Below are 14,869 nucleotides of genomic sequence, written 5' to 3'. Positions count from 1 at the left end.
ATCATATGGTAACTCTATGTTTACTTTTTATTTATTTTATTAATTTTTTTATTTTTGCGGTATGTGGGCCTCTCACTGTTGTGGCCTCTCCCGTTGCGGAGCACAGGCTCTGGACGCACAGGCTTAGCGGCCATGGCTCACGGGCCTAGCCGCTCCGCGGCATGTGGGATCTTCCCGGACCGGGGCAGGAACCCGTGTCCCCTGCATCTGCAGGCGGACTCTCAACCACTGCACCACCAGGGAAGCCCCTATGTTTACTTTTTAAAGGAAGTCCCATACTGTTTTCTACAGTGGCTGTACCATTTTACATTCTTAACAACAATGCACAAAGGGTTCCAATTTCTCCACTTCCTCATCAACATTTGTTATTTTATATTGTTTTGATAATAGCCATTCTAATGAACATTTATTCATTCTTGCAACAAAATTTCTTGAGCACTTATTATATGCCAGGCATTGTATTAGACACTAGAGATATGATTGTGAAATGAATATAATTAAAATTGAAGTCACATATAGTATATTTAGAACTTGGAAGTACATATTAAAAATCAATAAATTCCTAAGAAGAAATGATTCAAAAACATAACACAGCTACGGGTTTAGTATTAATAATCTCAAACTTTGGTAAATGTGATAGGTATAAACTATTATCTAAATCCTTATTAAAAAGAAAAGATCCTAAACTGACACAGTAGCAGTGACATCACTGTTCAGCATATGTAGTTAAAATGTATAAAACAGAAATACTGATAGAAAGCATCTAGGTCAAAGTACAGCTCTACCTGGGATGCTATAGCCACCAGAATCAGTCTTCACTAACGACCAATAAATGATGTATTGATACATCTAGCTTGCTTAGCTGCTGACTGTTACTATTCTATACACGTTTAAATTAACTCTAAGAAAAAATTAAATAACTTACCTCTTCGCCAAGTACCTTTCTTTCTGAGTCAAGTGATCGAACTCGATTTCTTAAAGCCAGAATTTCCTCATCCAGTCTCTGATTATGTTCCTTTGCTTTCCGTAGGTCAACTGAGTCTAAAACAGGGAAAATGTAGTTGACTCACCTGGACCGAAGTTTTAATTTGGGGGCGTTAACTCTAAAAACTGAGGAAGTGCTGTTTCCTGCCGTTCTTGTCAGTCCTACTGTGTCTCTGCATATGTGATTCTCCACAAAGAAGAGCTGCTAGACTCTCAAGTCCAGCCCTAGAATGTTCTACCAACTAATGAAACAGAACAGATTGTTTTTTATTTCTCATACTGGTCTAATGAGCTGGACTTTTTGAGTATAGGGTTTCCAGCAATAGAGGACCTGGAATTTTAAAACAATTGAGCCTGCCTTCTAAAAGTGAAACCACTAAAAAAATCATCTTCCTGGTGGTCCTGTGGTCCTGTCTCTCTTACACACCTCATATATTCCTCACATATTCCTAGATACTTCTCTTGCACTCATTAGCTGCAGGGCATCCACAGACAGCTGATGTAGTGAGCTAAGGGTAGTGAACGGACAGACTGTAAAGTGAGATCAAGTTGCTTCATCAAAACCATCTTTCTCCTGTAGCACCTCTGCCTGTAGGCTACTCTCAGCTCAGCACCTCATGTTAAGACCTGCTCTTTCCAGCACTCATCAAAGTGTCAATAGTACAAACTTGTTGCCTGTAACTTTCCTGGATTTGCAGCTGTTTCTTTTTTCACTTATGTTTCTCCTATTTTTCTTTTGCTGCTTTAGTCTCCTTTGTTTTCCTTCTTCATTGCCTGTTCTGTTTTTGCTTGTATTTTTCTTTCTTCATTTTTTCTTTTGTTTCCCTTACTACCCTCTTTTTTTCCTTAGTGCGTAAATTTTTTTAACTTGAAAAATGCTGAAAACACACCAAAAAGAAAAAAAAAAGCATTCACAATCCATATACATATATGGAGGACAAGATTTGTTCTACCTTTTGCATATGCAATTTAAAACAATTTAAACGATGCTATGCAACACTGTCTGCAACTTTACCACCTGTGAATGCATCATGGATATCTTTACAGGACAACTCTTATAAAGTCATTTTCCATTTCTTATTTGGAACTATTTTTTAATTGAGGTATAATTTATATACAATATAATGTACATATCTTAAGTGCTCAATGAATTTTGACAATTTTATATACCCGTGAACTTCCCCTGAAAAAGATATAGAATATCTCCATCACCCCATAATGTTCCCTCAAATCCTTTCCAGTCAGTTCTCCATTCCCACCCACCCCTACAAGCACTTTCTGACTTCTATCACATAGACTAGTTTTGCTCGTTCTTGGTTTTCATAGAAATAAAATCTTACAATACACATGTTTGTGTCAGGCTTCTTTCACTCAATATATACAGTATTTTGGGGATTCATTGGTGTTTTATCAATAATTTGTTCCTCTTGACTCTTTAGTCCATCTTTTTTTTTTTTTTTTTTTTTTTTGCGGTACGCGGGCCTCTCACTGTTGTGGCCTCTCCCGTTGTGGAGCACAGGCTCCGGACGCGCAGGCTCAGCGGCTATGGCTCACGGGCCCAGCCGCTCCGCGGCATGTGGGATCTTCCCGGACCAGGGCACGAACCCGTGTCCCCTGCATCGGCAGGCGGACTCTCAACCACTGCGCCACCAGGGAAGCCCAGTCCATCTTATTAATATACCACAGTTTGTTTATGCATTATCTCATTTTGTTCTGCATAGTATGCCACCGTCCAAATTGCCATGTTTTGTGTCACTTTTCCCCGATGAAGATTTAGGTTTGTTGCCAATGCTTATTCTTGTAAACAATTCTAAAATTATTTTCCTTGTTCATCAACCTCTAGGTACTTATGACATTATTTCTAAAAAAATAAATCCCAAGAAAAGGGATAGCTGGATCAGGAGACATGTGCATTAAAAAAATTTGACAGAGCCTGCCAAATTATTCTTCAAAAAGATTGTACAAAGCTACGTTCTCACAATGCCATTGTCCATTTCTCTATACTATATATTACCAGTATTTTTAATTTTCACAGATCTTAAAAATACAGCTGAATAATGGCCTATTTTAAGTAGGGTCACTAAAATCAGTACTGTTTTGCTTATTACAAATGGAATACAGGCTTTTTGTTTTAAAAAGAAAAAATCAAGCTATACGGTTATGTTCAGAGCAGATATTCTCATCCAACCCTTATCTACCCTGACCCGAAATAATGTTGTTAATACTTGGTAAATACTCTTTAAAATTTTTTATATGCATATTCTAATGTATAGACAAGGGTTGTATTGAAAATATTTAACAACTGGTAAAGCGTGGACCTTCATCTATGAGAACATAGCTCTGGAGCAGAGTTCTACAGAACATCCTGCTGTGTCAAGTATTATCCCTCTGGTGGCTGGAAAGACAAGGGGCTGGAAGGAGCTGGGACAGTTGGGGTAGGTGGGAGACACTTGGCAGATGCAGGGCAGTAGCTACTTAGAACTTATACAAAACTATCCCAGTGTATTCACAACTTTACTGCCATACTAATGTGTATCACCTCATACAGTCCTGTGAGCGCACATACACATGCACACACACATCCCCCACACACCCTATAAAAATAAAAACCAAAATGACATTACACTACATGTATTACTCTACAGCTTGTTTTTTTCACTTAATAACATGTCATAGACATCTATTCATGTCAGTGCACAAAAATCTATGTCATTCTTATGAAAGTATCCATTGTGTGGTCACTTTCTTAGCCAACCCACTGCAGATAAACACAATTTGATTTTACTACCCCAAAATTACTCCTTACTCTTTGTACTTTTACAAGGTCTTCTTCTGCGGTCATTGGGAATAATGTAATGTCGTTGGTTTTGTCATCAAGGTAATGCTGACCATTTAACAGTTGGGAAGTACGTATTCTCTCTTCTATTTTCTGGAAGAGTTTATGTAAAATCAGTATTATTTATTGCTTAAAAGTTTGTTAAGTGAAGCCATCTGAACCTGGAGTTTTCTTTGTGGGAAGATGTTTAACTATAAATTCAATTTCTTTGGTAGATTTAGGGCTATCTGTTTCTTCTTGAGTGAGGTTCGGTAATTTGTGTCTTTCAAGGAATGTGTCCATCTTATCCAGGTCATCAAATTTGGTGTCATAAAGTTGCTCAATATATTCCCTTATTATCTTTTTGATCTGTAGAAATGTTCTCTCTGTGATTGCTTATATTGGTAATGTGTGTCTCCTCTCATTTTTTCATGAACAATCTAGTTAGACGTTTACCAATGTTATTGATCCTTCCAAAGAACCGGCCCTTCATTCCACTAATTTATTCTATTTTGTTCTGTTTTTACTTTTATTGACCTCAACCTTATTTTAAACATCTCCTTCGTTTTGCTTGCTTTGGATTTAATTTGTTCTTATCCTGGGTTTTTAAAGTAGAAGCTTAGATTATTTTGAGTCCTTTCTTGATTTCTGGTATAAGCATTAAATGGGATGTTTCCCTCTTAAACACTGGCTTAGATGCATCCCACAAACACTGATATGTTCAGTGTTTTCATTGTTATTCAAGTTAATTCATATAAAATATTCTGTAATATCCCTTGTAATTTTTTTCTTGGAAAGCATGGCAATTTAGAAGTATCTTATTTAACTTCCAAATATTTGGCCATTTTCTAAACATACTACTGTTACTGCTTTTTGGTTTCATTCTATTATGGTCAGAGAACATAACTTGTATGATTTCAGTTCTTCTGCAAAAATTTGTTTTATGGTGATAGCATATTTTTGTGAATGCGCCATGTGTACTTGAAAAGAATATAATACTTCTGGTGGAGTTTTCTATAATTATCGATTATGTCATGTTGCTTAGTAGTGTTATTAGGTCTTCTATATGCTTACTGATTTTGTTTTCTTGCTCTATCAGTTACTAAGAAAGCACTGTTCATTTTATAATTGTATTCATATACTTTTTAAACAATCCTGATCATCAATTGTAATGCATGGGTTTTTTTCCCTACACACCCACGTAATTCTCCAATGCCAGCTTGGTGTTCTACAATTCAACTCAGTTCTGAGGCTATCTACCTGGAGATAGCATCAGATTCCACGGGTTAAGGGCTCAGCCCCACAAGACTGCCCTCTGCTTCAGATGCCAATTGCAAGTGTGCTTCTGACCGATTGGTTATAAATCAGAGGTTCCCATGACCTCCTCCTTGGGTTTGATTAATTTGTTAAAGCAGCTCACAGAACTCAGGGAAACGTTTTATTTACTAGATTACCCTGTTTATTATAAAGGAATGTAACTCAGGAATAGCTAGATGGAAGAGGTGCCTAAGGGCAAGGTCTGGGGAAAGGGGTGCAGACCTTTCATGCCCTCCCTGAGTGCGCCACGCTCCCCAAATCTCCATGTGTTCACCAACCCGGAAGCTCTCTGAACCCCCTCCTTCGGGTTTCTATGAAAGCTTCATTACACAGGCACGACTGATTAAATCACTGGCCACTGGCGATTGAACTTAATCTCTAGCCCCTCCCCGCTCCTAGGAGCTGGGGGTGGGGACAGGAGGAGTTGGCGTTACAGAGGGGGAGGAGGGTGGGACTGAAAGTTCCAACCCCCTAATCACGTGGTTGGCTCCCCTGGCAACTAACTCCCATCCTTCGGTTACTGAGGGGCTTTCCAAAAGTCCTCATTACCATGACAAAAGACACCCCTACTGTTCTTAATCACTTAGGAAATTCTAAGGGTTTGGGGGTAGCAGAAACAAGGATGAAGACCAAATACATGTTTCTTATTGTAAATCACAATAGCACTGGGTAAATAAACCTAGTTTTATAACTATTAAAACCGGTAAACAAATTTTAAATTATTTTTGTAGTTACTACCATTATGACACTCAAATGTTATTACATTATTTATAGCTGATATCATTTTTACACAGCCAAGATAGGGTCAGATTAACTAATTCACCACTTATTCCAAGCCTATTGGCTTCCTAGCAAACAAATATGTGTGAAGTGTTGTTAAATGTATTATAAGTTGTCTTGATCTCAGTGGTCCCAGTAAATATGTATTGTTTGTGTTGACCAAAGGTTTTGGAGTCAGACATATATGGATTCAAATAGCAGCTCTAATACTTAATGTAGCTATTTTATTTTTTATTTTTTTGGCAGCGTGCGGGCATTTCTCAGTTGCGATTAGCAGGGGCTCCTCCTTGTGCAGTGCACGGGCTTCTCATTGCGGTGGCTTCTCTTGTTGCGGAGCAAGAGCTCTAGGCACGCAGGTTTCAGTAGTTTCAGCACACGGGCCCTAGAGCACAGGCTCAGTAGTAGGGGTGCGCGGGCTTAGCTGCTCCATGGCATGTAGGATCTTCCCCGACCAGGGTTTGATCCAGAGTCCTCTGCATTGGCAGGCAGATTCTTAACCACTGTGCTACCAGGGAAGTCTCTAATGTAGCTATTGGACAATTCATTTAACCCTGCCATGACTCAGTTTTTTAATCAATGAAATGGGAATAATATTACAACTTGGCACTGTTGTTAACATTAGAGATAATCCATTTAAAATGCCTGACAGGAGAGGAGCTTCAAGATGGCGGAAGAGTGAAGATGGCGGAAGAGTGAGACGCGGAGATCACCTTCCTCCCCACAAATACATCTACACGTGGAACAACTCCTACAGAACAACTACTGAACGCTGGCAGAAGACCTCAGACCTCCCAAAAGGCAAGAAACTCCCCACGTAACTGGGTAGGGCAAAAGAAAAAACAGAGACAAAGAATAGGGACGGGACCTGCACCAGTGGGAGGGAGCTGTGAAGGAGGAAAGGTTTCCACACACTAGGAAGCCCCTTCGCAGGTGGAGACTGCGGCTGGTGGAGGGGAAGCTTCGGGGCCAGGGAGGAGAGCGCAGCAACAGGGTGCGGAGGGCAAGCAGAGAGGTTCCCGCAGAGAAGGTTGGTGCCGACCAGCACTCATCAGCCCGAGAGGCTTGTCTGCTCACCAGCCGGGGTGGGTGGGGGCTGGGAGCTGAGGCTCAGGCTTCGGAGGTCGGATCCCAGGGAGAGGACTGGGGTTGGCTTTGTGAACACAGCCTGAAAGGGCTAGTGTGCCACGGCTAGCCGGGAGGGAGTCTGGGAAAAAGTCTGGAGCTGCCCAAGAGGCAAGAGACTTTTTCTTGCCTCTTTGTTTCCTGGCGCGCGAGGGCCACTTAAGGAGCTCCAGAGACGGGTGGGAGCCGCGGCTATCAGCGCAGACCCCAGAGACGGGCATGGGACACTAAGGCTGCTGCAGCCAGCAAGAAGCCTGTGTGCAAGCACAGGTCAGTGTCCACACCGCCCTTCCCGGGAGCCTGTGCAGTCCGCCACTGCCAGGGTCCCGTGATCCAGGGACAACTTCCCCGAGAGAACTCATGGCGCGCCTCAGGCTGGTGCAACGTCACGCCGGCCTCTGCCGCCACAGGCTCATCCTGCACTCCGTACCCCTCCCTCCCCCCGGCCTGAGTGAGCCAGAGCCCCCTAATCAGCTGCTTCTTTAACCCCGTCCTGCCTGAGCGAAAAACAGATGCCCTCAGGCGACCTACATGCAGAGGCAGGACCAAATCCAAAGCTGAACCCCGGGAGCTGTGTGAACAAAGAGAAAAGGAAATCTCTCCCATCAGCCTCAGGAGCAGCCGATTAAGTCTCCACAGTCAACTTGATGTACCCTGCATCTGTGGAATACATGACTAGACAACGAATCATCCCAAATTGAGGAGGTGGATTTTGGGAGCAATGATCTATATTTTCTTCTCCTTTTTCTCTTTTTGTGAGTGTGCATGTGTGTGATTTTGTCTGTATAGCTTTGCTTTTACCATTTATCCTAGGGTTCTGTCTGTACGTTTTTGTTTTTAAAAAATTTTTTTTTTTACTTAAAAAATTTTTTTCTACAAAAACAAAATATTTTTTCTTAATATAATTATTTTTTATTTTAATAATTTTATTTTACTTTATTTTATTTTATCTTCTTCTTTCTTTCTTTCCTTTTTTTTTTCTCCCTTTTATTCTGAGCTGTGTGGATGACAGGCCCTTGGTGCTCCAGCCAGGCATCAGAGCTGTACCTCTGAGGTGGGAGAGCCAAGTTCAGGACACTGGTCCACAAGAGACTTCTCAGCTCCACGTAATATCAAACAGTGAAAATCTCCCAGAGAGCTCCATCTCAACACCAAGACCCAGCTCCACTCAAGGACCAGCAAGTTCCAGTGCTGGACACCCCATGCCAAACAACTAGCAAGACAGGAACACAACCCCATCCATTAGCAGAGAGGCTGACTAAAATCATAATAAGGCCACAGACACCCCAAAACACACCACCAGACGTGGACCTGCCCACCAGAAAGACAACATCCACCCTCATCCACCAGAACACAGGCACTAGTTCCCTCCACCAGGAAGCCTACACAACCCACTGAACCAACCTTAGCCACTGCGGACAGACATCAAAAACAACAGGAACTACGAACCTGCAGCCAGCGAAAAGGAGACCCCAAACATGGTAAGATAAGCAAAATGAGAACACAGAGAACACACAGCAGATGAAGGAGCAAGGCAAAAACCCACCAGACCTAACAAATGAAGAGGAAATAGGAAGTCTACCTGAAAAAGAATTCAGAATAATGATAGTAAAGATGATCCAAAATCTTGGAAATAGAATGGAGAAAATATAAGAAACGTTTAACAAGGACCTACAAGAACTAAAGAGCAAACAAACACAGATGAACAACACAATAAATGAGATTAAAAATTCTCTAGAAGGGATCAATACCAGAACGACTGAGGCAGAAGAATGGATAAGTGACCTGGAAGATAAAATAGTGGAAATAACTACTGCAGAGCAGAATAAAGAAAAAAGAATGAAAAGAATGGAGGACAGTCTCAGAGACCTCTGGGACAACATTAAATGCACCAACATTCGAATTATAGGGGTCCTGGAAGAAGAAGAGAAAAAGAAAGGGACTGAGAAAATATTTCAAGAGATTATAGTTGAAAACTTTCCTAATATGGGAAAGGAAACAGTTAATAGAGTCCAGGAAGCACAGAGAGTTCCATGCCGGACCAATCCAAGGAGAAACACGCCAAGACACATATTAATCAAACTATCAAAAATTAAATAGAAAGAAAAAATATTAAAAGCAGCAAGGGAAAAACAATAACGCACAAGGGAATCCCCATAAGGTTAACAACAACAGCAACAAAAGATCTGCTGATCTTTCAGCAGAAACTCTGCAAGCCACAAGGGAGTGGCAGGACACATTTAGAGTGATGAAGGAGAAAAACCTACAACCAAGATTACTCTACCCAGCAAGGATCTCATTCAGATTTGACGGGGAAATTAAAACGTTTACAGACAAGCAAAAGCTAAGAGAGTTCAGCACCACCAAACCAGCTTTACAACAAATGCTAAAGGAACTTCTCTAGGCAGGAAACACAAGAGAAGGAAAAGACCTACAAAAACAAACCCAAAACAATTAAGAAAATGGTAATTAGGAACATACATATCGATAATTACCTTAAATGTAAATGGATTAAATGCTCCAACCAAAAGACATCAATTGGCTGAATGGACACAAAAATAAGACCTGTATGTATGCTGTCCACAAGAGACCCAATTCAGACCGAGGGACACATACAGACTGAAAGTGAGAGGATGAAAAAAGATACTCCATGAAAATGGGAATCAAAAGAAAGCTGGAGTAGCAAATCTCATATCAGACAAAACAGACTTTAAAACAAAGACTATTATAAGAGACAAAGAAGGACACTACATAATGATCAAGGGCTCAATCCAAGAAGATATAACAATTGTAAATATTTATGCACCCAACATAGGAGCACCTCAATATATAAGGCAAATACTAACAGCCATAAAAGGGGAAATCGACAGTAACACAATCATAGTAGGGGACTTTAACAGCTCATATTCACTGATGGACAGATCATCCAAAATGAAAAAAAATAAGGAAACACAAGCTTTAAATGATACACTAAACAAGATGGACTTAATTGATATTTATAGGAAATTCCACCCAAAAACAACAGAATACACATTCTTCTCAAGTGCTCTTGGAACATTCTCCAGGATAGATCACATCTTGGGTCACAAATCAAGCCTTGGTAAATTTAAGAAAATTGAAATCGTATCAAGTATCTTTTCTGAGCACAACACTAGAGTAGATATCAATTACAGGAAAATAATCTGTAAAAAATACAAACACATGGAGGCTAAATAAGACACTACTTAATAAATAAGAGATCACTGAAGAAATCAAAAAGTACCTAGAAACAAATGACAATGAAAACACGACAACCCAAAACCTATGGGATGCAGCAAAAGCAGTTCTGAGAGGGAAGTTTATAGCAATACAATCCTACCTCAAGAAACAAGAAACATCTCAAATAAACAACCTAACGTTACACCTAAAGCAATTAGAGAAAGAACAAAAAACCCCCAAAGTTTGCAGAAGGAAAGAAATCATATAGATCAGATCAGAAATCAATGAAAAAGAAATGAAGGAAACAATAGCAAAGATCAATAAAACTAAAAGCTGGTTCTTTGAGAAGATAAACAAAATTGATAAACCATTAGCCAGACTCATCAAGATAAAAAGGGAAAAGACTCAAATCAATACAATTAGAAATGAAAAAGGAGAAGTAACAACTGACACTGCAGAAATACAAAGGATCATGAGAGATTATTACAAGCAACTATATGCCAATACAATGGACAACCTGGAAGAAATGGACAAATTCTTAGAAATGCAAAACCTTCCGAGACTAAACCAGGGAGAAGCAGAAAATATAAACAGACCAATCACAAGCACAGAAATTGAAACTGTGATTAAAAATCTTGCAACAAACAAAAGCCCAGGACCAGATAGACAGCTTCACAAGTGAATTCTATCATTTAGAGAAAAGCTAACACCTATCCTTCTCAAACTCTTCCAAAATATAGCAGAGGGAGGAACACTCCCAAACTCATTCTATGAGGCTACCATCACCCTGATACCAAAACCAGACAAAGATGTCACAAAGAAAGAAAACTATAGGCCAATATCACTGATGAACATAGATGCAAAAATCCTCAACAAAATACTAGCAAACAGAATCCAACAGCACATTAAAAGGATCATACACCATGATCAAGTGGGGTTTATCCCAGGAATGCAAGGATTCTTCCATATACGCAAATCAATCAATGTGATACACCATATTTACAAATTGAAGGAGAAAAACCATATGATCATCTCAATCGATGTGGAGACAGCTTTCCACAAAATTCAACAACCATTTATGATAAAAATTCTCCAGAAAGTAGGCATAGAGGGAACTTTCCTCAACATAATAAAGGCCATATATGACAAACCCACAGCCAACATCGTCCTCAATGGTGAAAAACTGAAACCATTTCCACTAAGATCAGGAACAAGACAAGGTTGCACACTCTCACCACTCTTATTCAACATAGTTTTGGAAGTTTTAGCCACAGCAATCAGAGAAGAAAAAGAAATAAAAGGAATCCACATCGGAAAAGAAGAAGTAAAGCTGTCACTGTTTGCAGATGACATGATACTATACATAGAGAATCCTAAAGATGCCACCAGAAAACTACTAGAGCTAATCAATGAATTTGGTAAAGTAGCAGGATACAAAATTAATGCACAGAAATCTCTGGCATTCCTATATACTAATGATGAAAAATCTGAAAGTGAAATCAAGAAAACACTCCCATTTACCATTGCAACAAAAAGAATAAAATACCTAGGAATAAACCTACCTTTTTAAAGAGACAAAAGACCTGTATGCAGAAAATTATAAGACACTGATGAAAGAAATTAAAGATGATACAAATAGATGGAGAGATATACCATGTTCTTGGATTGGAAGAATCAACATTGTGAAAATGACTCTACTACCCAAAGCAATCTACAGATTCAATGCAATCCCTATCAAACTACCACTGGCATTTTTCACAGAAGTAGAACAAAAAATTTCACAATTTGTATGGAAACACAAAAGACCCCGAAGAGCCAAAGCAATCGTGAGAAAGAAAAACGGAGCTGGAGGAATCAGGCTCCCTGACTTCAGACTATACTACAAAGTTACAGTAATCAAGACAGTATGGTACTGGCACAAAAACAGAAATGTAGATCAATGAACAGCATAGAAAGCCCAGAGATAAACCCACACACATATCTTATCTTACCTTATCTTGATAAAGTAGGCAAGAGTACACAGTGGAAAAAGGACAGCCTCTTCAATAAGTGGTGCTGGGAAAACTGGACAGCTACATGTAAAGGAATGAAATTAGAACACTCCCTACATACACAAAAATAAACTCAAAATGGATTAAAGACCTAAATGTAAGGGCAGACACTATCAAATTCTTAGAGGAAAACATATGCAGAATACTCTATGACATAAATAACAGCAAGATCCTTTTTGACCCACCTCCTAGAGAAATGGAAATAAAAACAAAAGTAAACAAATGGGACCTAATGAAACTTAAAATCTTTTGCACAGCAAAGGAAACCATAAACAAGACCAAAAGACAACCCTCAGAATGGGATAAAATATTTGCAAATGGAGCAACTGACAAAGGATTAATGTCCAAAATTTCCAAGCAGCTCATGCAGCTCAATATCAAAGAAACAAACAACCCAATCCAACAATGGGCAGAAGACCTAAATAGACATTTCTCCAAAGAAGATATACAGATTGCCAACAAACACATGAAAGAATGCTCAACATCATTAATCATCAGAGAAATGCAAATCAAAACTACAATGAGATATCATCTCACACTGGTCTGAATGGCCATCATCAAAAAATCTAGAAACAATGAATGCTGGAGAGGGTGTGGAGAAAAGGGAACCCTCTTGCACCGTTGGTGGGAATGTAAATTCATACAGCCACTATGGAGAACAGTATGGAGGTTCCTTAAACAACTAAAAATAGAACTACCATACGACCCAGCAATCCCACTACTGGGCATATACCCTGAGAAAACCATACTTCAAAAAGAGTCATGTACCAAAATGTTCATTGCAGCTCTATTTACAATAGCCAGGACATGGAAGCAACCTAAATGTCCATCGACAGATGAATGGATAAAGAAGATGTGGCACATATATACAATGGAATATTACTCAGCCATAAAAGGAAATGAAATTGAGTTATTTGTAGTGAGGTGGATGGACCTAGAGACCGTCATACAGAGTGAAGTTAGTCAGAAAGAGAAAAACAAATAGCATATGCTAACACATATATATGGAATCTAAAAAAAAAAAAAAAAAGGTCATGAAGAACCTAGGGGCAAGATGGAAGTAAAGACGCAGTCCTACTAGCAAATAGACTTGAGGATATGCGGAGGGGGAAGGGTAAGCTGGGACAAAATGAGAGAGTGACATGGACATATATACACTACCAAACGTTAAATAGATAGATAGCTAGTGGGGAGCAGCCCCATAGCACAGTGAGATCAGCTGGGTGCTTTGTAACCAGCTAGGGTGGGTGGGAGGGAGGGAGACACAAGAGGGAAGAGATATGGGGATATATGTATATGTATAACTGATTCACTTTGTTATAAAGCAGAAACTAACACACCATTGTAAAGCAATTATACTCCAATAAAGATGTTAAAAAAATTTTTTTTAATAAATAAAATAAAATGCCTGACAGCGTACCTGTTTGGAAGCAACAAGTGGTAGTAATAGTAATAGCAGTAGATATAGTAATAATAGTGATCTAGGGTGGCCTCGGTCTGCAGCGGCTTGAAGCAGGATTTTGGTTCCCAGCCAGAGATTAAAGTCAGGCCGCGACAGTGAGAGTGCTGAATCCTAGGCACTAGACCAGTGGGCAGTGACAAAGCCCTGGCTCATACAGCTCTGCAGAAATGAATTCCCACAAAGACAGAAAGTAGTGAAACAAGTAAAGTGTTTATTAGGAGGAAAAAGGGTACCTATGGGTAGACACACCGGGGGGCTCAGAGAGAGAATCGCACCCTCGTGGTAGTTTGATTCACTTTTATGGAGCATTTCTTCCAGGTTTCCTTGGCCAATCATCTTGCTTTGCCTGGCCTGAGCCTGTATTTGATATTTCTCAGGGTCCTCCCACGTGTGCGCGCACATCTCTTAGCCAAGATGGATTCTAGCGAAGAGGCCTATGGGTAGGTAGCCTGTCATCACCTACTGTGGGGTGGCGCCCCCTCCCTTTTCGACCTTCAAGGATCCTTTCTGCATGTGTGTAGTCAGGAAGGTCTCCTCCTTCGAGAATGAGGAATATGTGGTCTTTTATCTTTTGTTTGGGCAGGGCTTAGCTTCTCCTCCCTCCTGCTATTTTGGAGTATCTGTCCACAGGGGACAAACTCCAACTGTTCAGCCAGGGACCCATCTATCTCCTGCCTCAATAGCAGTAGTAGTAATATTATTATATTTATTAAGAAATATTATTTAAAAATATTACTTAACAAATTATATTATTGTTTAATATTTTATTATTAAATGTTACATCTGCTAAAATGACTCACCATTTTCTTTCAGCTTTATCAAATTTTCTTTCAATTTCTCAATTTCTAGTTGAGACTTCTCAAGTGCAGAATCTAAAAGAAAAAAAGAACAAAATATTTGTGTATGGAGCAACTGATTAGTATAATAATCAAATTTCAAACGACTATTTCTCTTTGGAACACTTTCTTTCTGATGGCTGTCCCCTGACTTTCTGCATAAATGTCACGTCCTCCCGGAATGTTTTCCAGATTCCCCTCTTAATATTCCTACTACACCTTATATTTATCCCTGTCCTTGATATCATCTGATCTTGTAATCTTTCCCTGTTTCCCTAACCAGATTCTATGCTGAAGAGTTTGG

At 39.7% G+C, this 14,869-nt stretch overlaps 1 protein-coding gene across 4 annotated transcripts in view; it reads right to left on the bottom strand.

The window, feature by feature from the left end:
* The window catches only part of CCDC30 (coiled-coil domain containing 30), a 162,879-nt gene that overhangs the window by 112,552 nt on the left and 35,458 nt on the right, over positions 1-14,869 (bottom strand). For all 4 annotated transcript variants that reach the window (XM_032609275.1, XM_032609293.1, XM_032609284.1 and 1 more), the window contains 2 exons: positions 14,530-14,601; positions 926-1,041 (listed from right to left, as the gene is read on the bottom strand). In XM_032609275.1, coding sequence (XP_032465166.1) covers positions 926-1,041; positions 14,530-14,601 — 188 coding nt within the window. The remainder of the gene's footprint in view (positions 1-925; positions 1,042-14,529; positions 14,602-14,869) is intronic.

This window comes from Phocoena sinus, chromosome 1 (assembly GCF_008692025.1).
Source record: "Phocoena sinus isolate mPhoSin1 chromosome 1, mPhoSin1.pri, whole genome shotgun sequence".
Lineage (NCBI taxonomy): Eukaryota > Metazoa > Chordata > Mammalia > Artiodactyla > Phocoenidae > Phocoena > Phocoena sinus.
This window is presented reverse-complemented; position numbering and strand designations above follow the sequence as displayed.